Source organism: Schistocerca nitens, chromosome 3 (genome assembly GCF_023898315.1).
Source record: "Schistocerca nitens isolate TAMUIC-IGC-003100 chromosome 3, iqSchNite1.1, whole genome shotgun sequence".
Classification (NCBI taxonomy): Eukaryota; Metazoa; Arthropoda; class Insecta; order Orthoptera; family Acrididae; genus Schistocerca; species Schistocerca nitens.
In genome coordinates this window covers 348,841,956-348,867,979 of record NC_064616.1, presented here as the reverse complement: position 1 = coordinate 348,867,979, position 26,024 = coordinate 348,841,956, and the positions used below count along the sequence as shown (strand labels likewise).

At 38.0% G+C, this 26,024-nt stretch overlaps 1 protein-coding gene across 1 annotated transcript in view; it reads right to left on the bottom strand.

Moving 5' to 3' along the window:
• Positions 1-26,024, bottom strand: part of LOC126248302 (5'-AMP-activated protein kinase catalytic subunit alpha-2) — a 175,899-nt gene that overhangs the window by 112,647 nt on the left and 37,228 nt on the right. The window contains exon 4 of the mRNA XM_049949169.1: positions 22,676-22,820. Within this exon, the coding sequence (XP_049805126.1) occupies positions 22,676-22,820 (145 nt within the window). The remainder of the gene's footprint in view (positions 1-22,675; positions 22,821-26,024) is intronic.

Below are 26,024 nucleotides of genomic sequence, written 5' to 3'. Positions count from 1 at the left end.
TTTTAAGTGGGAGTTGTTTCCTCATCCGCCGTACAGTCCCGACCTGGCACCGAGCGACTTCCACTTATTCCCAGCAATGAAGAAGTGGTTGGCTATGCAGCATTTTGATGACGACGCACAGCTTCAAGAAGAGGTAACCACATGGTTGACGGCGCAGGCGGCCAAATTTTATGACGAAGGAATTTCCAAGCTCGTCCATCACTACAATAAGTGCCTTAATATAAATGGCAACTATGTAGAAAAGTAGTATTTAAGTGTGGCTTTCATCTGTATATAATAAAAAAAATTTCCAATACTTTATTTATTTTTAATTCCAAAACGTAATGTACTTTGTGGATAGCCCTCGTAGATTCTCTGAGATGATCTAGCATATGGTGCAACTTCATTATCATACATACTGTAGTTTCTTTTCCAGAGGCCTTTGAAATGTGGGAATTTGAAAGGGACACCATGGTCACATACAGTCTGAAAAGCTTATAAGGGTGTTGTAGGGGAGGTTGTGATGAGAAATAACTGTTGTGAAAAAATTTGATCCATTGCCCCATTTCAGAGTTATTTAGCATTGAAGTTAACCAATCAGGTCATTGAATGTGCAAATTCAAGTAGCCTGCCAGAGACAGTGTCACCAGACATATTCTTCATGTAATTTTCTCAGACCAAACAATGGTAACCGAGCCCAACAGAATGTTATCCATTCAGGTAGCCCTGCACGATAAACAGATATGGGACCTGTGCACTGGGTTCAGTGAAAGCTTCTTGGTCTGTGTGGGATCATTTGCAAGTCTGTAGTGAAGGGGAGAGGTGACGTGTATATTTCATTAACAAATGTGACTGCAGCACCTCCAGCTAGAGACCTGAAAAATTAATATTTGTGATAAGTGTGACTACAGTTGCGACTTCTACCTCAAAATGCAGAATCACAAATTTACTTAATAAATGCTGCTTCATAGCAAATTGCATCCATATGAACTATTTTATTAGAGATAGTCTGAAAGAGCTTTATTTTCTGCATACAGATATTGAAAACATAACTAATTTTTGGTTACCAGAACTACACATCATTTTTTGCAGCCCAATTTGAATGTGCATAAGAACATGTCTGCAAAATAAAAAGTGCATGAATGTAACAATGTTTCAGCGCACATGATGCTCTGGTGGCACACCTGTCGTGGGTGTTTGAATGACCTGTACAAGAAATGTGCATGTTTGTCTGCTAGACAAAGTTCAATAGTTGTTATAATGTGGACACCTGAACATGGCAGTTTTAGGCAGTGGGCACTTTGAACTGTGGTTGCATCAAATACCTGCAGATGTTGGCCCTGAGTTACCTTGTTTGTGATACTGTCAATATCAGCTAACAATTGTGTGGTAACAATTAGCAAATTCTTTGTGTTCTGAATTGCTCATCGTTTTCTTTCCTTACTTTGATAACTCTAATTTATTTCTGCTTGTGGGCGACTGCCAGTTTATAGTGCCTGCACTCTGCACTATAGCAGTTGGAAAACAGAACCTATCAACATATTTCGACTGCACCGAAAGTCTTCCCCTTAACATGTGAATAGAGCATTTTGGTTCTACTTCTAAGATCAGTATCTTGTCCGTTCTATCTATAGCACTGTCAAGTCTGGATCAAGTGGCTGTCAATGTCCATGAAAGGTAGAAATCAGTGTTCTGCAGATTTTGTAATTATAGAACAGGGTAGGAAAAGAAAAATAATGTTGAGAAACACCTTAAATCGGAAAAGCCTTCTGCTCACCAACAGGAAAATACTGTTGCTTCTCCAACAGGAAAATACTGTTGCTTCTCAACAGAAACAATCATTTGCTGCAATGACACTTAAAAAAACAAGCAAAGAGAATTTTCGAAAAATGTTTTGAAGTTTTTGCAAAAGCAAACATTCCAGTCAGTCCAATCATCGATAATTTTTAATAGTCAGTTTCAAAGTGATAAAAGCGTCATCTTCAGGCATGCAGTGTGACAACTTTTTAAATTTGTACATCTAATTAGTTACAAGCAAACAACAATTAGATGCAAATTTCATCAAAAATAGATGCAAATTTCCGGGTCCCTAAATTTTGCTCTCTCAACACTGAGGTCACATTTTTACTGAAGGCTGCAATGCCTTATGACAGGGGCATCAGTATCTTTAGCATGTGTCTCATGGGGAAATAAGCATACTGATAAACCCTGTGCTAGTTGTTTTAGCTCCTCCACATGTGACAGGAACTCTTTTTAGGTTTTGCTGCAGTATGGGAATCATTTTATTTGTGAGGTTTGCCCATGTATGCCTTTTTTCTTTGCTGCCTGCAATCATATGGCACCTGACAGTTCAGAGGGAGGAAGTGGTTTGTTCATCCAACAGGCATTATAGGCTATTACTTCTGTAGACAGATTACATACCAGCATTTGTGTGATGTAATCTATGAAAACTACAAATATGGATTCACAATCTTAGGCACTGGGATAACATTCTTGACAATCTAACAGTTTTATAAACAATTATATCTCCATGTTCCTGACAGTTTGTAACCCATCTTTTCCCTTTGGAAGATTCATCACTAGATGCTACCAAATCACATTCATAAACAAAACTAGAGCATAACAGTGAAACTGCACTTTTTCCCCGTCTTCAGCACAATCTTTTAGTGATAGTGTTTTCTGCTTCCCTCCTGTTTTCTTTTGCAGCCTCTGTTTGTGTTATGTGACATTTTAATTTTAATAACCAATATTGTACTGTTTCTCCATAAAAATATGAAGGAAGTGACACAAGTGCATATTACAGTCATAGAGAATATCAGTGCTAGCACCAAGGATTCATGGTATATGCTTGTTTCAATATCGTGAAACACATTCAAGGTCAGATACTGTGACTACTCACTGCCATGATGAGATTCTCTGCAGAGTTAGGGGCAGCTTTGGGGAACATTCTTCAGGTAAAATGCAGGTCCCTTTCATTATCTGCCATACTGCCAGTTTGGATGGCACTATGCAGTTGGTCACCATTTTTCTAGATTTCTGGAATCTGTGAATTATTCAATGAAAACTAATTAAAATGCTAGTATCATCACATAAAAAACTCTGAAGGTGAGATAATATCTCTGTTTCTATTTATGTTTATTTTCATCGTTGAAGTTCCATTATTATGGTATTATTGTTCATGCTTTCTGTAATGCAGGTCTCCAAAAACTGAATAACACCAGCACAAATATGTTTGCATTAAATATGTGGGACAAGTGATCAAGACTGTATGCAAGTTGGAAGTTGCTAAGTAGCTACTGCCAAAAATCAGCCCACGATTTGCCAGCTTTGGAGACTCTTCACTATACGTGGCTTTATTTTGCGTGTCGGCAGAGTTGAGAGACTGGGCAAAGTGTTCACCAACATTAATTCACCTGGCACCCATGATAAGTAATGTACCATTCAGTCACTACTATTAACATGTGACTGGTTGGTGCACTATTCCAGTTACAGTGTCTATTCATTAGGCAAAAAATAATATTTTCCGGAAGTCACAGCCCAAACTTTCTCATGGAACATACAATACTATTTTAATAAGATGAAAATGAGAAACTCACAAATGCTCTTTCAAAAATCTACACATGTAGTGACTAACTTCTCAATGTCACCTAAGCTGGCTATGTTTTATGCAAATAATCAAAGAGAACTGCATTGTACATTAATTATATTCAGCAAGGGACTCCTGTTTGAAAGAGTGTGTGTGTGTGTGTGTGTGTGTGTGTGTGTGTGTGTGAGCGCGCGCGCTCACACACCTGCGCTCCCCCTTTTTTTCCAGTTAGAGGAAGAGAACACTTGTTACTAGTACGATTTTCTAATCTTTTATGTGTGTGTCTGTGCCATTCGTCACTCATCTGCTGATGAATGATTGCTACCCACAATTTTTTTTATTTATATTACACCATCATTTTTGTTGTGGTCTTTAGTCAAAAGATTAGTTTGATGCAGCTCACCATGCTACTCTACTCTGTACTTGCCTCTTCCTCTCTGAATAACTATATCCGTTTGAACTTGGTTACTGTATTCATCTCTTGGGCTCCCTCTACAATTTTTACTCCCCCCCCCCCCCCCCCCCCACACACACACACACACGTTCACATACCTCACTTCAATACTAAATTGGTGAGCCCTTCCTTGATGTCTCATCTATTGTATCTCATATGTTGTGTGGAGAGACGAATCACGGTACACAATGTGGCGATCCGATGGCAGGGTGTGGGAATGGCAAATACCCAGTGAACATCATCTGCCAGTGTGTGTAGTGCCAACAGTAAAATTCGGAGGCGGTGCTGTTATGGCGTGGTCATGTTTTTCATCGAGGGGGGCTTGCTTTTGTATGGCACTATCACAGCACAGGCCTACATTGATGTTTTAAGCACCTTCTTGCTTCCCACTGTTCAAGAACAATTCAGGGATGGCGATTGCATATTTCAACACGACTGAGCATCTGTTCATAATGCACGACCTGTGATGGAGTGGTTACACGACAATAACATCCATGTAATGGATTGACCTGCAGAGATCTGAATCCTGCAGAACACCTTTGGGATGTTTTGGAACACCAACTTCTTGCCAGGCCTCACCGACTGACATCAATACCTCTCCTCAGTGCAGCACTCCATGAAGAATGGGCTGCGATTCCGCAAGAAACCTTCCAGCACCTGACTAATCGTATGCCTGTGAGAGTGGAATCTGTCATCAAGGGTAAGGGTAGGCCAACACCATACTGAATTGCAGCATTACCGATGGAGAGCGCCACAAACTTGTAAGTCATTTACAGCCAGGTGTCCCGATACTTTTGATCACATAGTGGACGACTCTGACAGATGAAATGTACATAAGTATCCTGTCTGATCACTTGCATCCATTTATGTCCTTTGTGCATTCCAACAGACTTGGGCAATTGCAGCATGACAATGCGACACCCCACACATCCAGAATTGCTATAACGTGGCTCCAGGAACACTCTTCTGAGTTCAAACACTTCCACTGGCCACAAAACTTCCCAGACATGAACATTATTGAGCATATCTGGGATGCCTTGCAATGTGATGTTCAGAAGAGATCTTCAGTGCCTCGTACTGTTGCAGATTTATGGACAACCTTGCAGGATTCATGGTGTCAATTCCCTCCAGCACTACTTCAGACAATTGGTCAAGTCCAAGCCATGTCGTGTTGCGGCACTTCTGAGTGCTCACAGGGGCCCTACATGATGATATGCAGATGTACCAGCTTCCTTGGCTCTTAAGTGTGTATCCTTTCTACTTTGGCCATCATCAGTTATTTCACAGTCCAAATAACAAAATTCATCTACTGCTTTTAGTGTCTAATTTCCTGATATAATTCCCTCAGAATCACCTGATTTAATAAAGTTGCTTTTGTTGATGTTCATCCTACACCCTCCTTTCAAGATACTGTCCATTCCATTCAGATGCTCTTCAAAGTTCTTTGCTGTCTCTGACAGGATTAATGTAATTGAAAAACATCAAAGATTTTTATTTCATCTCCCTGATCTTCAATTCCTTCTCAAAATTTTTCTTTGGTTTGCTTTACTGCTTGCTCAGTGTACAGTTTGAATAACATTGGGATAAGCTACAACCCTGCCTCACTCCCTTTTCAACCATTGCTTCCCTTTCATGCTCCTCAACTCTTATAACTGCCATCAGTTTTCTGTACAAGTTGTAAATAGCCTATCCTCATTGTATGTTACCCATTCTACCTTCAGAATTTCCAAGAGTATTCCAGTCAACATTGTCAAAAGCTTTCTCTTAGCCTACAAATGCTATAAATGTATGTTTTTTCTCCCCTTGACTCTGAAGTATCTCTTAACAGACAATACAGTTCTAGTTCCTTGGAAGCAGAAATCTCCACTGCAACTAGAAAACTAACTCAGATACACAACACTATGGCCAAGCATACCTGAACACGAAATGTCGTTTGTTCTAACAAAACTAATCAAGTAATTAATAGTAAATGAGCATGACTAATATTTGCAACCCATGCTTACTGATGTGGTAATGTAACTGATGCTTTAGCTGATCCTAAAGATGTATGATGCCATTCCTGTCTAGGTTTTGAGTAGGCCAGTCCAGTGAACCAATCTGATTTTCCTGAACTGTACAACAGTGTTTGTTTTGTAGGTAACAGTTGTATCATACAGATACAGTAAAGGTTCACTATGTAGAAAGTATGATGTCTAAACTGTTTTTATATATGCATTCATTTTTCTATCAGCCACAACTAATGTTCAGAGCTCAGACTAGGAGAAAGTGTATCAGGACCCTCTTCCAAATTTTAGTGTTGCCACAATGTTTAATGTAATATTTAAGTATGTTTACAAATTGAATGAAATTACACTGAACCTAGTGTGCTCAAATCTGTAAATATAATACAGTATTTAGAACTCCATGAGATAAACTATGAGATCAAAACTATCTGGACACCTGGCTGAAAAGGACTTACAAGTTCGTGGCGCCCTCCACTGGCAATGCTGGAATTCAATACAGTGTTGGCCCACCCTCAGCCTTGATGACAGATTCCACTCTAGCAGGCGTATGTGTTTAGTCAGGTGCTAGAAGGTTTCTTGGGGAATGGAAGTCCATTCTTCACAGAGTGCTGCACTGGGGAAAGGGATGTTGTTGTTGTGTAACCACTCTGCCACAGGCCATGCATTATGAACAGGTGCTCAATCATGTTGAAAGATGCAATCGGCATTCCTGAATTGCTCTTCAACAGTGGGAAGCAAGAAGGTGCTTAAAACATCAATGTAGGCCTGTGCTGTGATAGTGCCGTGCAAAACAATGAGGGGTGCAAGGCCCCTCCATGAAAAACACGACCACACCATAACATCACCACCTCCTAATTTTACTGATGGCACTACACACACTGGCAGATGATGTTCACCAGGCATTCGCCATACCCACAGCCTGCCATCAGATCGCCACATTGTGTACCATGATTTGTCACTAAACACAATGTTTTTCCACTGTTCAATCATCCAATGTTTATGCTCCTTACACCAAGTGAAGTGTCGTTTGGCATTTACTGGTGTGTTGTGTGGCTTATGAGCAGCTGCTTGACCATGAAATCCACGTTTTTCTCATCTCCTGCCTAACTGTCATAGTACTTGCAGTGGATCATGATGCAGTTTGGAAGTCCTGTGTGACGGTCTGGATAGACATCTGCCTATTACACACTACAACTCTCTTCAACTGTTGGCGGTCTCTGTCGGTCAACAGACGAGGTTGGCTTGTACGCTTTGGTGCTGTACGTGTCCCTTCACGTTTCCACCTCACTATCACATCAGAAACAGTGGACCTAGTGATGTTAAGGAGTGTGGAAATCTCGCGTACAGACATATGCACCTGACCACGTTCGATGTTTATGAGTTCCGCAGAGTGCCCCATTCTGCTCTCTCACGATGTCTAACAACTACTGAGGTCGCTGATATGGAGTACCTGGCAGTAGGTAGCAGCACAATGCACCTAATATGAAAAACGTATGTTTTCGGAGGTGTCCAGATACTTTTGATCTCATAGTGTACTATGTTACTGTTGTTGGGGTGGGGCACTCAATGTTGAGGTTATCAGCACCTATATAAATGATCCCTTTGGATAAATGAATCAAGAACTTGTCATATCTTTGAGTCACTACGTCAAAATGGCAGTAATAGTCATGAGATAAAATACTTTTAACTGCTGATCCAACTAAATAAAATAAAAAAAAACTACCTTAAACTGCTTCTCATATATGTGATACTGGCTGACCACTAATATAAAAAATGTGAAGAAGCTGCTAGCCACTATGATATGTTAGTTGGATGTGTCTCTTATAACGCGCGCGCACACACACGCACACACACACACACACACACACACACACACACACACACACACACACACAAGTAAAATTAAATATGCAGATCTATGTTGCTGGCTGATCACACAATATACAGGACTGAACCTGTCATAAAGACACAAAACAACTCCTACACAATATTTTAGTGAGGACTATGTATTAAAATATGCAATATACTCATGGTATTATTACTTAAAATTGAGGGCAAGCTCTCTTTTAAACCAAAGGCCATCTTTCCATCAATTGCAAAAAATGTTATCAGCTAAAATATTTTTCACTGACAGGAGTACGTTACAAGCATTACAAACACACAGGTCCTCATGCTGTGCAAGAAGCCAAACATTGAAGGGGTATAGTCAATACACAAATGTGTTAATAGAACTTCATCACTTCTCCTTCGGTTTCAGTTGTTGCAGCTTATTGTCACTCATATCCACCCAATTCTTTTACCATTACCACCTCCCGATGGGCCATTCATTGACAAATGGCCAACATATCCTCTGGGGCATTGGGTCAGCACACCACTCTTCTCACTGTTTGTCAACTTCCCAGACCTTGTAGCTGCTACTTTCACTGACAATGGCTTCACAAGGCTAAGTGCACCCCATTCCAATTGTCCCACCAATGAAAAATCCCTCACAGTGTCAGGATTTACACCTGGGCCCTATGCGTCAAACTCCCATTGGCACACTTCATTGTTCAACAGCGTGGCACGCAGGGGACAGCACACTGAGCTACAGGGGACTGGGCGTTTGTGTTGTCATCATTATTATTATCATCATCATCCATGGCAATGGCTAGATTGGACTATGTAAACAAACTGGGCTGTGTAAAAGTTAGGACTTTGTATGGGCACTCATGACCGCCCAGTTGAGCGGCCCACAAACCAAACATCATCATCAACACTAAAGCTACAGTCGACTCTCCACAAACCTCCTTTGCTACTTTATCAGCTATCTTGTTTTCTTGGATTTCCACATGACCAGTTACCCAGTAGAATGACGCTACCTTGGATTCTTCAGACACTTACATCTGCAGAGAGCAAGGAAATGCACAGGCATCCGGGCCCTGAGTTGTTTATGTGTTCAAGACGTGTGAAGTACTTTCATTGCACACTGAAGTGAGAAAAATACCTCCTAATATTGTCTTGGACCTCCTTTTGCCCAGTGTAGTGCAGCAACTCGATGTGGCATGGACTCAACAATTTGTTGTAAGTTCCCTGCAGATATACTGAGCCTTACCTATGCAGGATTTTGTGCACCAACTGATCTCCCAATTACATCCCACAACTGTTCGATGGGATTCAACTGGGCAACTTGGGAAGCCCAATCATTTGCTAAAATGGTCCAGAGCCAATCATGAACAATTGTGGTCTGGTGACATAGCACATTGTCATCCAACAAAAATTCCATTGCTGTTTGGGAACAAGAAGTCCATGAATGGCTGCAAATGGTTTCCAAGTAGCCAAACATAACCATTTCCAATCTATGATCAGTTCAATTGGATCAGAGGACCCAGTCCATTACATCGAAAGACAGCCCACACCATTACGCACCCAAAACCGGCTGGCACAGTGCCTTGTTGACAACTTGGGTCCATGGCTTCATGGGGTCTGCACCACACTCAACCCTACCATCAATTCTTACCAACTGAAACTGGGACACATCTAACCACATAATGTTTTCCAGTCATCTAGGGCCCAACGGTCATGAGCCCAGGAGAGACACTGCAGGCTATGTCATGCTGTTAGCAGTGGCATTCGTGTTGGTCATCTGCTGCCATAGCCCATTAATGCCAAATTTCACCGCAATGTCCTAACATACATTCATCATAGTCCCACATTGATTTCTGTGGTCATTACAAGCATTGCTGCTTGTCTGCTAGCACTGACAATTCTAAACAAATGCCACTGATCTCAGTCATTAAGTGAAGGTTGTCAGCCACTGCATTGTCCATGGTGAGAGGTAATGCCTGAAATTTGGTATTCTCAGCACACTTTTGACATTTTGGATCTCAGACTGTTGAATTCCCTAACAATTTCCAAAATGGCATGTCCCATGTTTCTAGCTCTAACTACCATTCCATGTTCAAAGTCTGTTAATTCCCGTCGTGCAACCATAATCACATTGAAAACCTTTTCAAATGGACCACATGGCAGCTCCGCTAACACACTGTTCTTTTACACCTTGTGTGAGCAACACTACCGCCATCTGTATATGTGCGTATCACTATCCCAATACTTTTAATCTGATTTGATCCATTATAAATGCTTTTTTGAAAGCCTGAGACTGTGAAAACAATAGGTTTGTTTATAAATAAATCTTCTGCTACCAGTCACGATTTTTCTTTAATTTACTTTTAGCACGACATGTTTCGAGAAATGATTCCCATTTTCATGTGTGTTTTTTGTGTGTATTAAGCCATTTCTATTGATGTTGTCAATGTGTGAGAGTCTGCTTCATTTCATTGACTTTTACTGCAATATATAAGAAACACAATTTTTTAGTTGGGTATCGATTCTTTTGGTGAAGTTAGTGGCAAAATTTAGAAGAATTTGTACTTACTTTTCTAATGGTCCATTTGTGCAGAGTCTCACACACACTAAACATCACATACAACTTGTTGTACACAACAACAAATGCACATTCAAAATTTATAGGAAAAACACTATGACTGACACCACAATCCCTGCAACCTCATGTTACCCAAATATCCATAAAAGGCAGCATACAGGTCAATGCTGCACAGGGCATCAAAAATACATGCAACAATGAATAAACACAGTGAAAAAGATTGCAGTTGCCAATGGTTACAATGTTTCCATGGTTGACACAATCCTAGAGAAAGTGAAGAAAGACACAGGTGCAAACAGCACCACAGAAGAAAACGAGAAAAAGAAATGTATGTCTAGTATTCCATACATAGGCAATGTATCACAAAAGATTGCAAATATTTTCAAAAATCATAAAGTAAAAATTGGGTTTTCTACATCTAATAAACTACAACAAAAACTAATACATAATATAAAGTGTAATCATGACCCACATTCAGACTCAGGAATATACAAGGTAACACGTCAGGAATGCTCCATGTTCTACCTAGGACAAACAGGCCGAAATTTCAACACCAGGTACACAGAGCACATTAAAGCCTACACACACAACAAACACACTACGTCAGCAATAGCAACACACATACATAATACAGGACACCCATTTGGAAAAACAGAGCTAAATGTCAAAGTACTCCATTGACTAAATAAAGGACATAAAATGGATGTGCTAGAAGAACTGGAGATATATTCACATTACAGAAAATATGAAGATAAAATATTAAACAAAAAACTTGAAAGTGAAGCAGTGAATTTCTTCAGATATTTCGATAGTATACTTAAGTAAAAATAGTGAAACACAGAAATAAACACAATTGTAAAATCGATATACGTAATTTATGAGCCAAATTGTTAAGATAAATAACCTCTGTACAAAAGCCTATCATAATCTGTGAAACACCTATAATGTTATCTCTGTGGACTACCTGTAAGAAGATCTTTGTAACTGTTTTGTTTATATAAGATACTTTTGATGTGTAAAGTGTACAACAAGTTGTGTGTGATGCTTAGTGTGTTTGAGACCCTGCACAAATGGACCATTAGAAAACTGTAAGTACAAATTCTTCTAAATTTCACCACTAACTTCACCAAAAGAATCAATACCCAACTAAAAAAATCACGTGTTTCTTATATATTGCAGTAAAAGTCAACAAAATGAAGCAGACTCTCACACACTGACAACATCAATAGAAATGGCTTAATACACACTTGAAAATGGGAATCATTTCCTGAAATGCGTCGTGCGAAAAGTAAAATAAAGAAAAATCATGACTGGTAGCAGAAGATTTATTTATAAACAAACCCATGACTTTTGTCAGCTCAGCATATTCTTGTTGATGTCACTCCATGGCCCAATAACCTTTCTCGCTTTTACAGCTGTGTGTTTCCTGGTGTTCCTAGTTGGAACACAAGTGGTGAGGCTGAGGGTCAAATTTTTGTGTCTTTTGGATTCTGTCATCTTTCTGCCGTTCGGCTCTTCCATGGAGGCTTCCCTCTAGTCATTTCTGCAACAACATCAGGTACATATGACCGTGTTGAAATGGTTATTGTCTACACTGACCTGGGTACAATCACCGATTGTTCACCCACTGCCATTCCTCCACACAATGAATCTGCAGAAGACTGGGATGCTTATCAGAAGCAACTTTGTCAACTTGGCATTCCAAATGGCCAACACAGAGGTGTGTAATCCTCTTTTCTTGTCATGTACACCCCATCGTATGTATCACTTACTGTAACAATTAGCTCCTCTGCAAGAACCAGTGTTGCTTTCTTTTAACAATATGTGTCATTTGCTGTTCTCTTCATACCACAAGCCTACACACACAGTGCTGCACTTGCTGAATTCTACCACTGTAGCAAATATTTTCTAAAATCACAAAGTAAAAATTGGGTTTTCTACATCTAATAAACTATAACTAAAACTAATACATAATGTAAAGTGTAATCATGACCCATATTCAGACTCTGGAAATATACACAGCAGTTGTATCAAGCTTAGTCAGCTGAGTTTCATAGCCTCAGTTGTAAGTGTCAGTTCATCACAGCTACGCCTCAGGATTTTTATGCAGACATCACAGACGTCACAGCCCAAAATAGGTAGGTGCATCAATGTGCCCTTCAGCTTGAGGACCCTATGTTAGAAGAGGTTTTGAATATTTCACAGTTGTTCAAGGTCTCTCATGCTGCAGGCCACCAATTAGAGGTTTGAAGTGATGTTGCTGTTGTTGACAGGCAGCTCTGTGCATGGAGCATAGCTCACTGTGGAAAGATGAGGTAGCCACAGCACAAACAAACCAACTGGGCCAATAAGAACAAACACTTCATTGGCAGAAGGAACAGCAAACACCACGTCCTTCATGCCCCTCTCGTGTTGTACAGCACAAGCGGGTGGGCTGCCTCAGGTGGTGGGCCTCTTGCCATAAATGTAGAAAAAAGTGTTTGCCATTGTCTGCAGTCCAGAACAAACTTTTCATTGAATTGCATGTGAAGGATAAGCCATGGGGCCTAACATATCCCTACTCAACTTGCGAATGTGTATCAGGCTAGGGTCCCCACCACTGGCACGCGTCGAACATCGACTGGTAAGCTATAATAAACTGCAGATTCCTATTCTCAGCCAATTCATAGCTGATACAGTTTACAAGTCAGTTGCCCATTCCATTACACACTTAGTGGTTAATGTTGCATGTACGTAAAATTTGTTTGAAACTGGCTTCTGTGAAAAAAACATCTTTTTTCTTATATCAATGGGTCATTCCATGCCAAACTGAGCCTGAGGCTTATTTTTTGAAAAAATGCCAAATTTAACAATGTTATAGTTTTTCGAATCTACAAAAGTTGAATTTTACTGTCCTGAAAAAATTATAAAAATTACATAATTAGCTGAGGAAATATAGTTAAACAAAGTTGGCGATTCTACAGATGAGGATGGAAAACAAAAGGTTTGCTTTTTGTGTTGGCAGCTGTTTAAATTTGGGTTGCAGCAATTGTTGATGTTTTAATTGTTTAATTTCAAGAGCAGAATCTTATCTTTCTGACAAACTTCAGTTTTTAAAGAAAGGTAAGTTATTAAGTATGCAGCTAATTCACAAAAGTTACTATGTATTTAGTGTCCCACCCGTGACAAAAAACATGAAAAAGTTTACCTTCTAACTCAGCAATTATAGTAATTCTATATATTTTAGGTTAGAAGTAAGAAAAACAAATAAAAACATCCAATGAACCATAAGGGACCTTCTAAGTTGTAAATGATCATCTATAAATGTTAAAAGAAATTGTGTCTCCCCCCCCCCCCCCCCCCCCCGTGACAGATTTTTGGATGTTACTCAAATCTAAACCATTTAACACTTCTTGTTATTGTTAAGTTAAATTGGTTGATATAACAAGTGCTTTGATGGTTTACACTAAATAAAAACTTACTGTTTATTCAGAAAATGGGGAAAACAACATCAGCAGAGCGTATGAGAAAACTTCGAGAAAAACTGAAGAAAGATACCAGCAAGTACAATGTCCATAAAGAAAAAGAAAGAGAGCGGGATAAAAGAAGAAGGTAAAATATGAAGATGAAGGTATCCTCCAGTGAAAAATCTTTATTGGAATATCGAAAGGAGGAAGCTGAAAGAAAAAGGAAGTACAGACTTAAACTAAAATCCGTATTAATTGAAGATCAGTCTGAGACCTGTATTTCCCTGTTAGGATCATATAAATGTCCTCAGTCCCTTGGCAAAGCTGTTTCTCGGGTAAAGAAGGTGCTTCCTTCAAGCCCCTCAAAAAAATCAGCAGTAATATAAAAGCTTGTAAGTGAAAGCTTACCTAAAAAGGTAGTAAACCAGATTTTCCCAGTAGTGAAGAAGACATCTCGTAAACTTACAAGTGATAATCTGCTCAAAATACAAATTTTTTTCACAAATGATGAAATCAGCAGGCAGACACCTGGCATAAAGGATGTAAAGTCTATTGTAGACCATGAAACTGGGAAAAGAGTTAGCTTGCAGAAACGTCACATGAATATGACAGTTAAGGAAGCATTTTTTTCTTTTTAAGCAAGACAATCCAGATATTGATATCAAGATTTCAAAATTCTACGAGTTGCAGCCTAAAAATGTTGTTCTAATGTCTCAAATGCCTCACAATGTATGTGTGTGCAGATATCATGCTAACTTCAACTGCATCATTGAAGCCATTCACAAAGAAATAGCTAGTTTCCCTGCTACTCACACTCACCTTATGAATCTTGTTTGCTGTGATGTAGAAAGTGAAATATGCATGACAAGTCAATGCAAGAAATGCATCATGAATTTACACACATTAATAGATGGAAAGTTTGATTTGTGTGACATAATATCTTGGAGAAAATGGACCGAACACGAGTGTCACCCTAAACAGACTACTACCAGTGGAACACTTTGTGAAGCTCTCTCTGAACTTCAGTCTCAACTAAAAACATTCAAAGAGCACTTCTTTGTCAAAAGGATGCAATCTGGAGCTTTCAAGACTGTGAAAGCATCAGTTAGTGATGACGAAGTGATATTGCAAATAGATTTTGCAGAAAACTATGTAGCACTAGCACAAGATGAGATACAAAGTGCCCACTGGAGTCATACACAGATTACAGTGGTCACTATTTGCGTTTGGATGAAAAAAGGGCTACAGTCATTTGCAATTGTGAGCGATGAACTGTGCCATGACAAGTACTCAGTTTATGCATGTTTGAAGAGTATAATAAGTAAGCTGAAACAAGAGCTTCCCAATCTGACCTTGATACAAATTTTTTCTGATGGTTGCGCAGGTCAATTTAAGAACAAATTCACCATTTCTAACCTCTGCTACACGATGCAAGACTTTGGAGTGTCTGGAGAATGGTTTTTCTTTGCAACATCACATGGGAAAGGTGCAGTGGATGGCATTGGAGCTGTAACAAAAAGGGCTGTTTGGAATAAAGTTAAGCAAAGAAAAGTCATCATCAGCAATGCACACGAGTTTTTAGACTGTGCCAAATCATCTGTTTCTGGAATAAACTTTCTTCTTCTGACAAAAGATCATATTGATGAAAACAGAGACCTTCTGGATGGCTGCTGGAAAGCTGTTAAAAAAATAAAAGATATTTGCAGCAAGCATTACTTCAACGGTTACAATACCTGTAACCTAGTATGTGGTAGAACTTTCCTAAAATCAGATTTAGAGAAAGTGGAGGTTTTCCCACTTTCACCCAACATATATTCACTAATCTACACAGATTCTGAGAGGAGTGATGAGGAATCATATCCTGATGTCCTGTTGACATCCAATTCCCAAGAAGTTACAGGTTCAGAACCAGCTGTGGAACAAATCATGCCAGGAACATTTATTTTAGTTGAGTTCCAAACTGCAAGAAAGAAATCCACTACATACAGATATGCTGCAATTGCACAGAGAAGTGTAGAAGACAATGGGGAAATACAGATTATGTGTATGCGATCTGTTGGGGACTCTGCAAAGGTAATTAAAGCTGACGAGGAGGATGTATCCTACATAGAGTTTAAACAAGTTCTTGCTATTCTCCCGAATCCAAATGTCAAACATGTTAGGGACACCTTATATTATGAGTTTCCTGGCAATTTAGACATTTTCGAAAGTGGGTGAGAGGCCAAGTGTATTTTTTCAAAGTGGTACATTCTTCAAGTGAAATAATTAAGTACTCAGAACTGTAAACTAATATTATACCAAAATTTATATTATTTATAAGCAACAAAAATGTTCTACAAAGTTATTAAAACTTAAAGTGTCCTCCAAGTATATGTTACCTACTGATTCATAGCTAACTGACATAATAAAATCAGTTTAAATAAAAAAAAAAGATTGTACTTCACATGAGTCCCACCTTGTGACAATTCCTTGTCCCACCCGTGACAGTCTTTGATTGCAATTATTGCAAGTAAGTATTACTAATCTAATATTATGTCATGTAGAGAATTATTTTATTAATGTGAATTCAATATTTTCAAAAGAAAATAAGTGCATAAATCACAGAATTCTTCTAAAATGTTGGTGGTTATTCAATGCTACGTCTATTTGCTGTCCCACCCGTGACAAAGTTTTAAAGATGAATAACAGCTCAATTTGTAAACTTTTGACATTCAGATTTAAAGGGAAGGTAAAACAATTATTTGTAAGGCAACCAGTCAATTTTTACTTTATTTCTATTTTTACTTCATGTTATATCAGCATCTGACTGTTGAAAAACGTAGTGCAACTGTCCCACCCATGACAATGGAATCCCCCCAATATAATTCTTATGTCTGATTTTCTGCATGTATCCCATCCATTTACAACATGTACCTTCTTATCTCCTAGTTCACTATTTTATTGCCTTCCAGCATTCCTTCAGGGCTTTGATAATTTACCCTTATTCGACCATCGTCTCTCTCTTCAATTAACTGGTTCACATGTAATTGTATTTCATCATTATTTATATTGGTCCTTTTAAATGTCATTTGTATTTATAAGCTGTTATCATTAAATATAATGAGAGATTTTTGAAATCAACTATTGCCTGATTTCACATTACTCAGTCAACTCCTATTATAAAATTCACATTCAATCCAAGTACCATAGATGTAACTCGTTGATTTTTCTGCAACTTTCAAGTTTTAATACAACATTGGTAATAATGATTTTTTCCTTTATTTCAAGTAAATTGCAAAAATCAATGTTATGAGAAAATCAGTTTTTCCATCTTACAAATTCACCTGAGTTACTGGTTCATTGCCCCCTCTCTCTCTCTCTCTCTCTCTCTCTCTCTCTCTCTCTCAGGTTCCTCTTCTGCATCTCCCTACAAATCTTCTAGGACTGAATTACATTCCTCTCCTACACACTGCTTATAGCTTTTGATGACCTTCCGATTATTTGGTAAAGTATTCTCTACAACATCAAACTGGCATCATCCTACTTATTCTGTTCTTCTCTCCCTTCTTCTTTACAAAATAGTTTACTACTTCTTTATTGTTTATCCTTAATTCTTCTCACTGACAGTCTTGTAAGCCCTCTATTGCAAATTTAAGAATACTATTAAGAAAACCGCTTGTATATGCTTGGTGTTGCCATGTGGCAACACACACAGTTTGGTTGTGTTGAGTTATTTAGTATTGTTCTGTTGGCTGAAAACGACAATCTTCATTGAATGCCAGTTGCAAGAAGTAAACACATGCAGAGAGTGAATTATTTCTGTCACGTAGATTATAGCTAAAAAAATTACATTTATGAAGTATGTAAAAATTGTTGCTTAGTGAAAGAACGAATTATGTTTTCATGTTTCTGGAACTGAATGACAAATAATCAATATTTCTGGTTTGTTGCCATATGTCAACACTATGATATTGCTGCTTTGAACATAACTTTTTCCAACATGGCCAGATTCAGTACAAGATTGTTTATTAATTTTATATTGTAAACAAGCATCATTTCCAGCTTAATGCTTCGGGAGTAATATTGTAAACCAATTAGGAATATTCCCAAAGAAAGTGATAATTTGGAATTGGATTCCCCTGACTGCGAAGAAGTGTTTGCAGGTGACTATGAAGATGAGAGAGTTGCCCCTGATATTGGTGCTTAAAGTATAGTTGTTTCTGAGACTGATGACGGTGGTTGAAGAAGCTTGCTTGTTAGTTAGTTAGTTTCATGTTCCATGGATCATTTGCATTATAAATCGTAATGATGTGAAACGAGTCATTTTATATTCACGTCACATATTAATTTGTAAATATGGCTAAATGCGCCAGCCGGGGTGGCCAAGCGGTTCTAGGTGCTACAGTCTGGAACCGCATGACCGTTACGGTCACAGGTTCGAATCCTGCCTCGGGTGTGGGTGTGTGTGATGTCCTTAGGTTAGTTAGGTTTAAGTAGTTCTAGTTCTGGGGGACTGATGACCTCAAAAGTTAAGTCCCATAGAGCTCAGAGCCATTTGAACCATTTGGCTACATGCTGAATTTTTATAAGACACAGACATGAATTAATAATGCCTACTCAGCACATTTTACACACCATAATAATAAAAATTCTTCTATGGAATAGAAAGAGTTGTCAAGGAAAAACTTTTTTATTGTGTGTTCAAATTTTACTTTCTTTGCCACGCATTTTATATCACTGGGTAAATTGCCAAAAACTTTTGTTGCAGCATTGTGCACCCCTTCTTGCACTAAAGACAACTTTAACATGGAGTAATGAATGTCATTTTCTCTTTTTGTCTCGTAATTATGTACGTCATTGTTCCTTTTCTACTGCAGTGGATTATGTACAACAAACTTAATGAGAGAATAAAAAAACTGTCTCTCTTAAAGATAAATTAGCCCACAACATTATTCCATGTGACACCACTAACTGAAATACCTGCAAAATATATCTACTTACTGATGAGGACAACACAAACACCCAGTTCCCAGGCAGAGAAAATCCCCAACCCGGCCGGGAATCGAACCCGGGATCCCGTGATCCAGAGGCAGCAACGCTAGCCACTAGACCATGAGCTGTGGACATGACGATGACGATGATGATAATGATGAAAACAGTGTATTACACAAAATGTCATTGTTGACACAGAACAAAGGACTGCTCCAAAGTCAAATAAAGAGTCTAAACTTTCATGCAGGTGGAAGAAATACTGGAAAGAACTGCCCATGCCAAAATTGACTGGTATACCTTCTCATCTGTGCCAACCAAAAGAATATTTTCATATGTTCCTTGGAAATGAAATGTTGTGCATTATTATCAAGCAGTGAAACAGGCCATCTGTTCAAAAAAATCCTTGACTGACAGGTTACACTGTTCAAAGGGCATCACTGAATGAAACAGTACAACAAAAAAATTAAAAAAGAGAGAGAGAAAAGACAGGGGCTAAAATACATTTGTACTACGTGATGTGAATTGCTTCGTGTACATCTCTGAATTGTATCCTGGCAGTAGCAACCGCAATGAACATCTTCGTGACATACAATCCAGTAGAAATGTTGTACTAAGACTTGGTAGTGTAATTACCAGCGAACAAAAATTGCAAAATATTTTTTGGGAACTGGTTCTGTAGTTTACATCTGCAAATGAAACTAGCAGAAAGAGGTCCCCATATTCTAGATACTGTACTATCTAACTGTCTAAAGGGATGTATGTTTGACTGCATCACGAAAACGAAGAGAGATGGTAGGAGTGCAAAAGATAAAAAGACAGTATTCCATGATAAATATACACTACTCTGATGTAAAATGGCATGACAACAGATTTGTGACACTGCTTAGCAAGGGACAAAACCCAATGACTGAAGTAGAAGGATATGACAAGAAGCTGAAGAAATCAGTCAAGTGGCTCACCCTGCATTGTTGTACGATATAATCTGTTGGTATAGGGGGTAGACCTTGTAGAGTTAATGATAGCTTTGTACTGCATCTAGCTACAGTCCAAATAAACTGTATCACAGAATATTTTTTTCATATACTTCTTCTGATGGTAGTGAGTGCTTGATTTCTTGACAGAGGAGATGCACTGTGGAATGCAATGAAAAAGCACACTCGCATTAGCCGAGTTCAAGAAGTCCATATGAAGAGGTTTGCTATTCCACTAGAAAAGCGAGGCAACACTGAAGTAGTTCTATTAAGAGCTACCATATCACAAAGGGAAGAACGGACCAATTGCCATAATGTCTGAAGAAGACAAGTGACTGGACAGCATAGGACATTTGCCAAGAATGGATATGAAAGGACTGTGCAAGGTTTCATACTAGTGACTAGTCAAAGTGAAGTGTGTAAAATGGTGAGTGATTTTATGTTTCACACAAATGAAACTTGTTTCTTGAGTAGTTTGAAACTGCATATCATCACTCAGGTTGAAATTTCAAGACTATGACTAAAAATTTATGCAAAAAGCACAATTATTTAACTTAAAACTTTTCATTGCTATATTTAGAAGTAAATTTATATATTTTATAAAATATATTGTACATATAAGTACACAGAAATACTGTGTGCCTTCTGGAAAGTATGTTGCTATACACATGATGTTTCCACATGACAACAAACCTTGAGCACCAAATAAATCAAATTAAGTCAAAATTTCTAAGTTTAAACTGTTGTACAATAATTTATGTATCAGACCCCATCTTTAGATTCTTTCATTGAAATTGGTCTCCCAAAAAAATTAATGCAATAGAAGGTTAAGTTTCTTGTTCTGTTCTTTTCTTTGTATATCTTTGTTTCATAGTATCACATTTTTTATTCTATCTTCTTTGCCCTCATTCACATGAGACATCTACCTGTCATGTCAGTTTGCTGCTGTTTTCTTCTTTTCACATCCTATCTTCTTTCAGTAATAAGTAAATATTCATTTTTGTAGTTGTCTGCAATTTTATTACTGTGCTCTCCTTTATTCCACTACACTCAACTATTCTTCTCCTTCATTCTACTCCATCCAGTATATGAATGCACTATGGTCTACAGTAAAACAAAGGACATTAAAACATGATACCAAAGACAAGGTTCATTGTAAAAAAAGTTTTTGAAAACCAAACAAAATGTAACACATATGTCAACTCACAGAGATAGAGGAGTTGGTGAAAAAGTTGTTAATGAAACTGTCATAAGACCTGTGGGGGAATCTGATAGCAGCACAAGGTTATTGTATGATGAATCGTTAAAATATGGTGACGAGATTATTTTGTTTCAACAAACAGACTGAAAAAGGAAAGAAGAATTGAAGATTCATCATGAGGAGCCAGAGGAGGAATGAGCAGGATACATGTTAGTCATAGATATGTGTACATCTTCTCACAAAATTAATTTTTAAATTTTGTGTCCACATTATTGGTTAACATATATCTTTATGCAAATAATACAGGATGAGTTTTTCCCATTGTACAAGAAAGTTGTTTAGTTGCCTTTTACTACCACAATCACATCTAAACCCATTGGAAGTTCTTTCAGTTTGTCTTGCATCATCAGCTGAATTAAATCTGCCTGAGTGCTTTTTATTTCATAAATTGAATGGAACAGAGAGTGGTTAATACTAAAACAAAGTAGTCTTTGTTATGCACTGTACAGTGTCTTGTAAATGCAAACATACAAATAATGTCATTCAACACTGTTGACTTCTCTGCTCTTAAAACTCAAAATGCTGCACTCCTTGATGAGCTGACACACGCTGCACTGTTTCAAAATGTCCAGCTCACCATCCAAGTTTCATTTTTCACTGTCTTCACAGCTGAACATGTCTCACTGTCTGATAGTGAATCTACACAACTTATACCTCTATCACATCATATTTTGCATCCACCATTTGTGATTTTCCACTGCAGGTGTTAATTTATACAGGTGTCACACTGCACCCGAGTACTAAGAAATATCTGTTAAATATTAACTTCATCTAAGCTTTACTCTGTATGCTAGCAGCTATTCTTTATTAAAACCTAACTACTATGTCACATTTCACTCTGCTATTTTCTCAATAATGTTCATATGTTTATGGTAAATCTTCAAACAGGACATTACTTCAAAATGTAATGATGTCTCCAGGTGTTTGGATTAATTATTTGTTCAATCTGCATGCATTGCTCAGTCATATATTACACATGAATTTCTCAGAACTTACTTTTGGAGGAAAGCACTGCACTGATCTATTAATTTTACCCACAATTGAACTGATATCTATGCGCTGTCCTGTGCTACACCCACAACTGTCCAGCCTACTACATCTTACTGATATTGTCACTAACATGCTAAACAAGTAATGACACTGAATTTTCATCGCATCCTTCTCTCTTAAAATGCTTTTTAAAATGTGTTTATATTCAATAATAAAGTTCAATATCTGAGTCTCTCTCTCTCTCTCTCTCTCTCTCTCTCTCTCTCTCTCTCTCTCTCTCTCCCTCCTATAATCCCAGAAGCAGAAGCTCAAGTAGTAAGACAAGGTTCTGCAATTTTCCCTACTGAAACATCATAATACTGTTCAGCATACATTGAAACTTTATCTCACTTTTTACACTGATGGCTGGTAACTGAATTCCTATATTACATAACAGAAGTATTATTGAGGTACATATCCAAATATATTATGACTTGAGTGTTGTTCCAGTTGCCTTTAAAGACAATGGATACAAAACTCACTTGTTTTCAGGGAGTATTGTTTTATACACGTTATCATTACAATATAATAATCAATATTCATTTTACTAACCAAAGTCAGCAATTTTCACATGCAAGTTGTGATCAAGGAGTAGATTCTCTGGTTTCAAATCTCGATGAACAATCATATGTCTGTGACAGTAGTCAACACCAGATATTATCTGTTGGAAGAAACGGCGTGCTTCATACTCCTTGAGCTGAAAAAAAGAGGGAAAAACACACACAGTAATTTATGGGCATAATAGACAAAGTGTCATTGTCACCATCTGAGCAGGTTGAAATATTGACCTCATCAAATACCAAAATAGTTTTACTGTTACATGTTTGGAGGCAGAATGTTTCCAACTTCATAGTTTAGAGAGTATTAAGACTGTAGATCTGTACTGTATACATGCTTTAGTACTGAATACACTGAAAGAGGCAAAAATATTAAGATCCAGATGGTTCAAGAAAATATCTTCAAATTCTATGTCATTAACATCACTAACAGTCAGATACTGGTCGCTGTATGGTATAATTTTTCTTTCAGGGTAATGCCATAAAACATCTAACAGGGAATTTTACTAACAGCTGTTTTACAAGTTTCAGTATCCCACCCTCCTCCCCCAACCAATCATGCACCTTGCTATAATTGGCTGGCTTGCATACAGCAGTGTCACAGATAGTAGGTACAATCACATCTAAAGAGTATCTGTGGAAAGACCAGACTCTCAAAATTATGATTCATGAAGAGGGGCAGCAGCCTTTTCAGCAGTTTCTGGGGCAACATTCAAGATGATTGACTGATTTTACTTTGTAACTTTAATAACGAGCAAGGCCTTACTATAGTGATATTTTGAATGCCTGAAAGCAAGAAGAAACTGCAGTTACTATATTTAGTAAGGACAAGCTGCTCTACTGTATGGTTTAATTATGATTGCATCCTCTTGCGTGCAGTATTCTGGAGGTAAAATTATCCTTCATTCAGATCTCCAAGCAGGGACTGCTCAGGGGACTGTTGTCACCAAGAAAAACAAATAGGGGACTGTTGTCACCAAGAAAAACAAATATGTGTACGGGTTGGAGGGTGGAATGTTAAATCAATCAATTCAGTAGGTACATTAGGAATTTAAGATGAGATAAATGGATATCCAGCCATGTGAGTACAGGGTTATCAACACAAAATCAAATAACAGTAGTGCAGGAGTATGTCTAATAATGAATAAGAAAATAGGAATGAGGATGAACCACTCTGACCGGCATAGTGAATGCAGTATCATAGTCACGTCAGATAAAATGTCAACAACCTCCACTGTAGTATAAGTTTATAGGCCTACCAACTCCACAGATGAAGAAGGGATTGGAAGTATGTATGGTGCAATAAAATAAATTACAGATTATTAAAGATGAAAATTTAATTGTATTCATGAACTGCAATTCAATAGTAAGGAAAAAGAGACTGGACCTGGAAAATATGCAAGAACAGAGGTTATTGTCTCAAAGGAAGCATTAGGCAATGATTGACTGAAAAATTGGGATGGAACACGATAGAAGATGAATGGGTAGCTTTGAGAGATGGCATAGTGGGGGCAGCAGAATATCAAATAGGCAACAAGAGAAGGCTCAGAAGAAATCCTTGGATAACACGTGTGATACTGAATTTAATTGACAAAAGGAGAACATATTAACAAGAGTTGACAAAAGTGCAAAATGGGTAAGCAAGAATGGGTGGAGGAGAAAGCAAAGCTGTAGAAGTACACATGACTCTGGTAAAGATAGATGCAGCCTAAAGGAAAATTAAGAAAGACAAGCAATTTTTTGAATAGCAACAGCTCACATGGCAACCACATTCTACACAAAGTAGGTAAAACTGAAAGGAGGAAGGAATATGAAGATGGGCTGTATAAAGGAAAGAAACTTGAAGACAATATTATGGAGAGGGAAGAGAAAATTAATGAAAATGAGATGGGGTACAAAATACTGTGAGAATAATTTGATGGAGCACTGAAAGACCTAAGGCAAAACAAGGAACTTTGAGTAGACAAGATTCCCTTATGAGAATTATTGGGATCCTTGTGAGAAAAATACCATGACAAAACTATTTATATGGTGGGCAAGATATATAAGGTAGGCAAAATATCCTTAGACTTCAAGAACAACATAATGATTCAAATTCTAAAGAAGACAGGTACCACCTGGCGTGAATATTACCTAACCATTAATTTAATAAATCATGGTTGCAATATACTGACACAAATTATTTATAGAATGGAAGGTTGCAATATACTAACACAAATTATTTACAGAAGGATGGAAATACTGGCATAGGCCAACCACAGTGGATATCAGTTCAGGTTTCAGAGAAATGTAAAAACAAGCAAGGCAATACTTACCTTACAACTTATCTTAGAATATTAGTTAAAATGTGGAAAATCTATGTTTTTAACATTTGTAGATTAGAGAAAAGTTTCAACAATGTTGAATGAAATACACTCTTTGAAATTCTGAAGGTTGCAGGGATAAAATGCAGGGGGAAAGGAAATTTTCACAATGTATGGTGCAAGCAGGAAAGGATATTTTTACTACCTGTGATGCAAGCTGTGTTGTACAGTGGTTAGCATTGCTGGCTTGTGTGCTGCAGGTCGCCAGTTCAAATCTGACCACCATCCATTATCTGTTATTTAGTAGTTATCATTTCTGAAAGGTTCTTGAAATATCTTATATTTCTAACATTTGTATATTCTGAGCTATTTGTTGTTTGTATAAACACCAGCCATCTTGAATATTTAATGTTTGTACAAATAGCTGCATCTCTGTCCACGAGTCTGGTTCTGTTCTGTCTGTATGATGGGGGTCAGTAATACACATGCTTTCAATTCTAAATTTTGTGCCTCACTGATGACTCTACCTTTGGATTTGGACTTGATTGTGGTTTTGATGTGACACTGTTTGGTGGATGCACTGGGTATTACAGAACATTTTCATCACCTCAGTTCCAATTAGGCTACGTAAAAGCCATCACAAACACAGATGGGAACCAGAATACAAGCAGTACATTGTTCCTAACATCCAAATATTCAAGAGCGCAGCCCAGCAGTGGTTTGGGAACAACAAGGAGAAGCTCAATGGCTGGAACAAATTCCAGGACAAACTGAAGAAAACAATTGGTGACAATCAAGGATAAGTCCACTTAGTGTAAGAATGATTGAATTGCAAGGTAGCCTATAGTATCCAGAGGAAATGACACAGTCATGCAAAAAGAATGTTTTGATCTTAAGCCACACCATGAATCCGAATATGACAGAAGCCAACAAAATCTCACACCCGATGAAAGGGATCACAGAAGACATATAGTAAGCTCTGCTGCTAAAGAATGTCATGGTAACAGAAGAATTCCTCATGTTTCAATACATTATAAATAA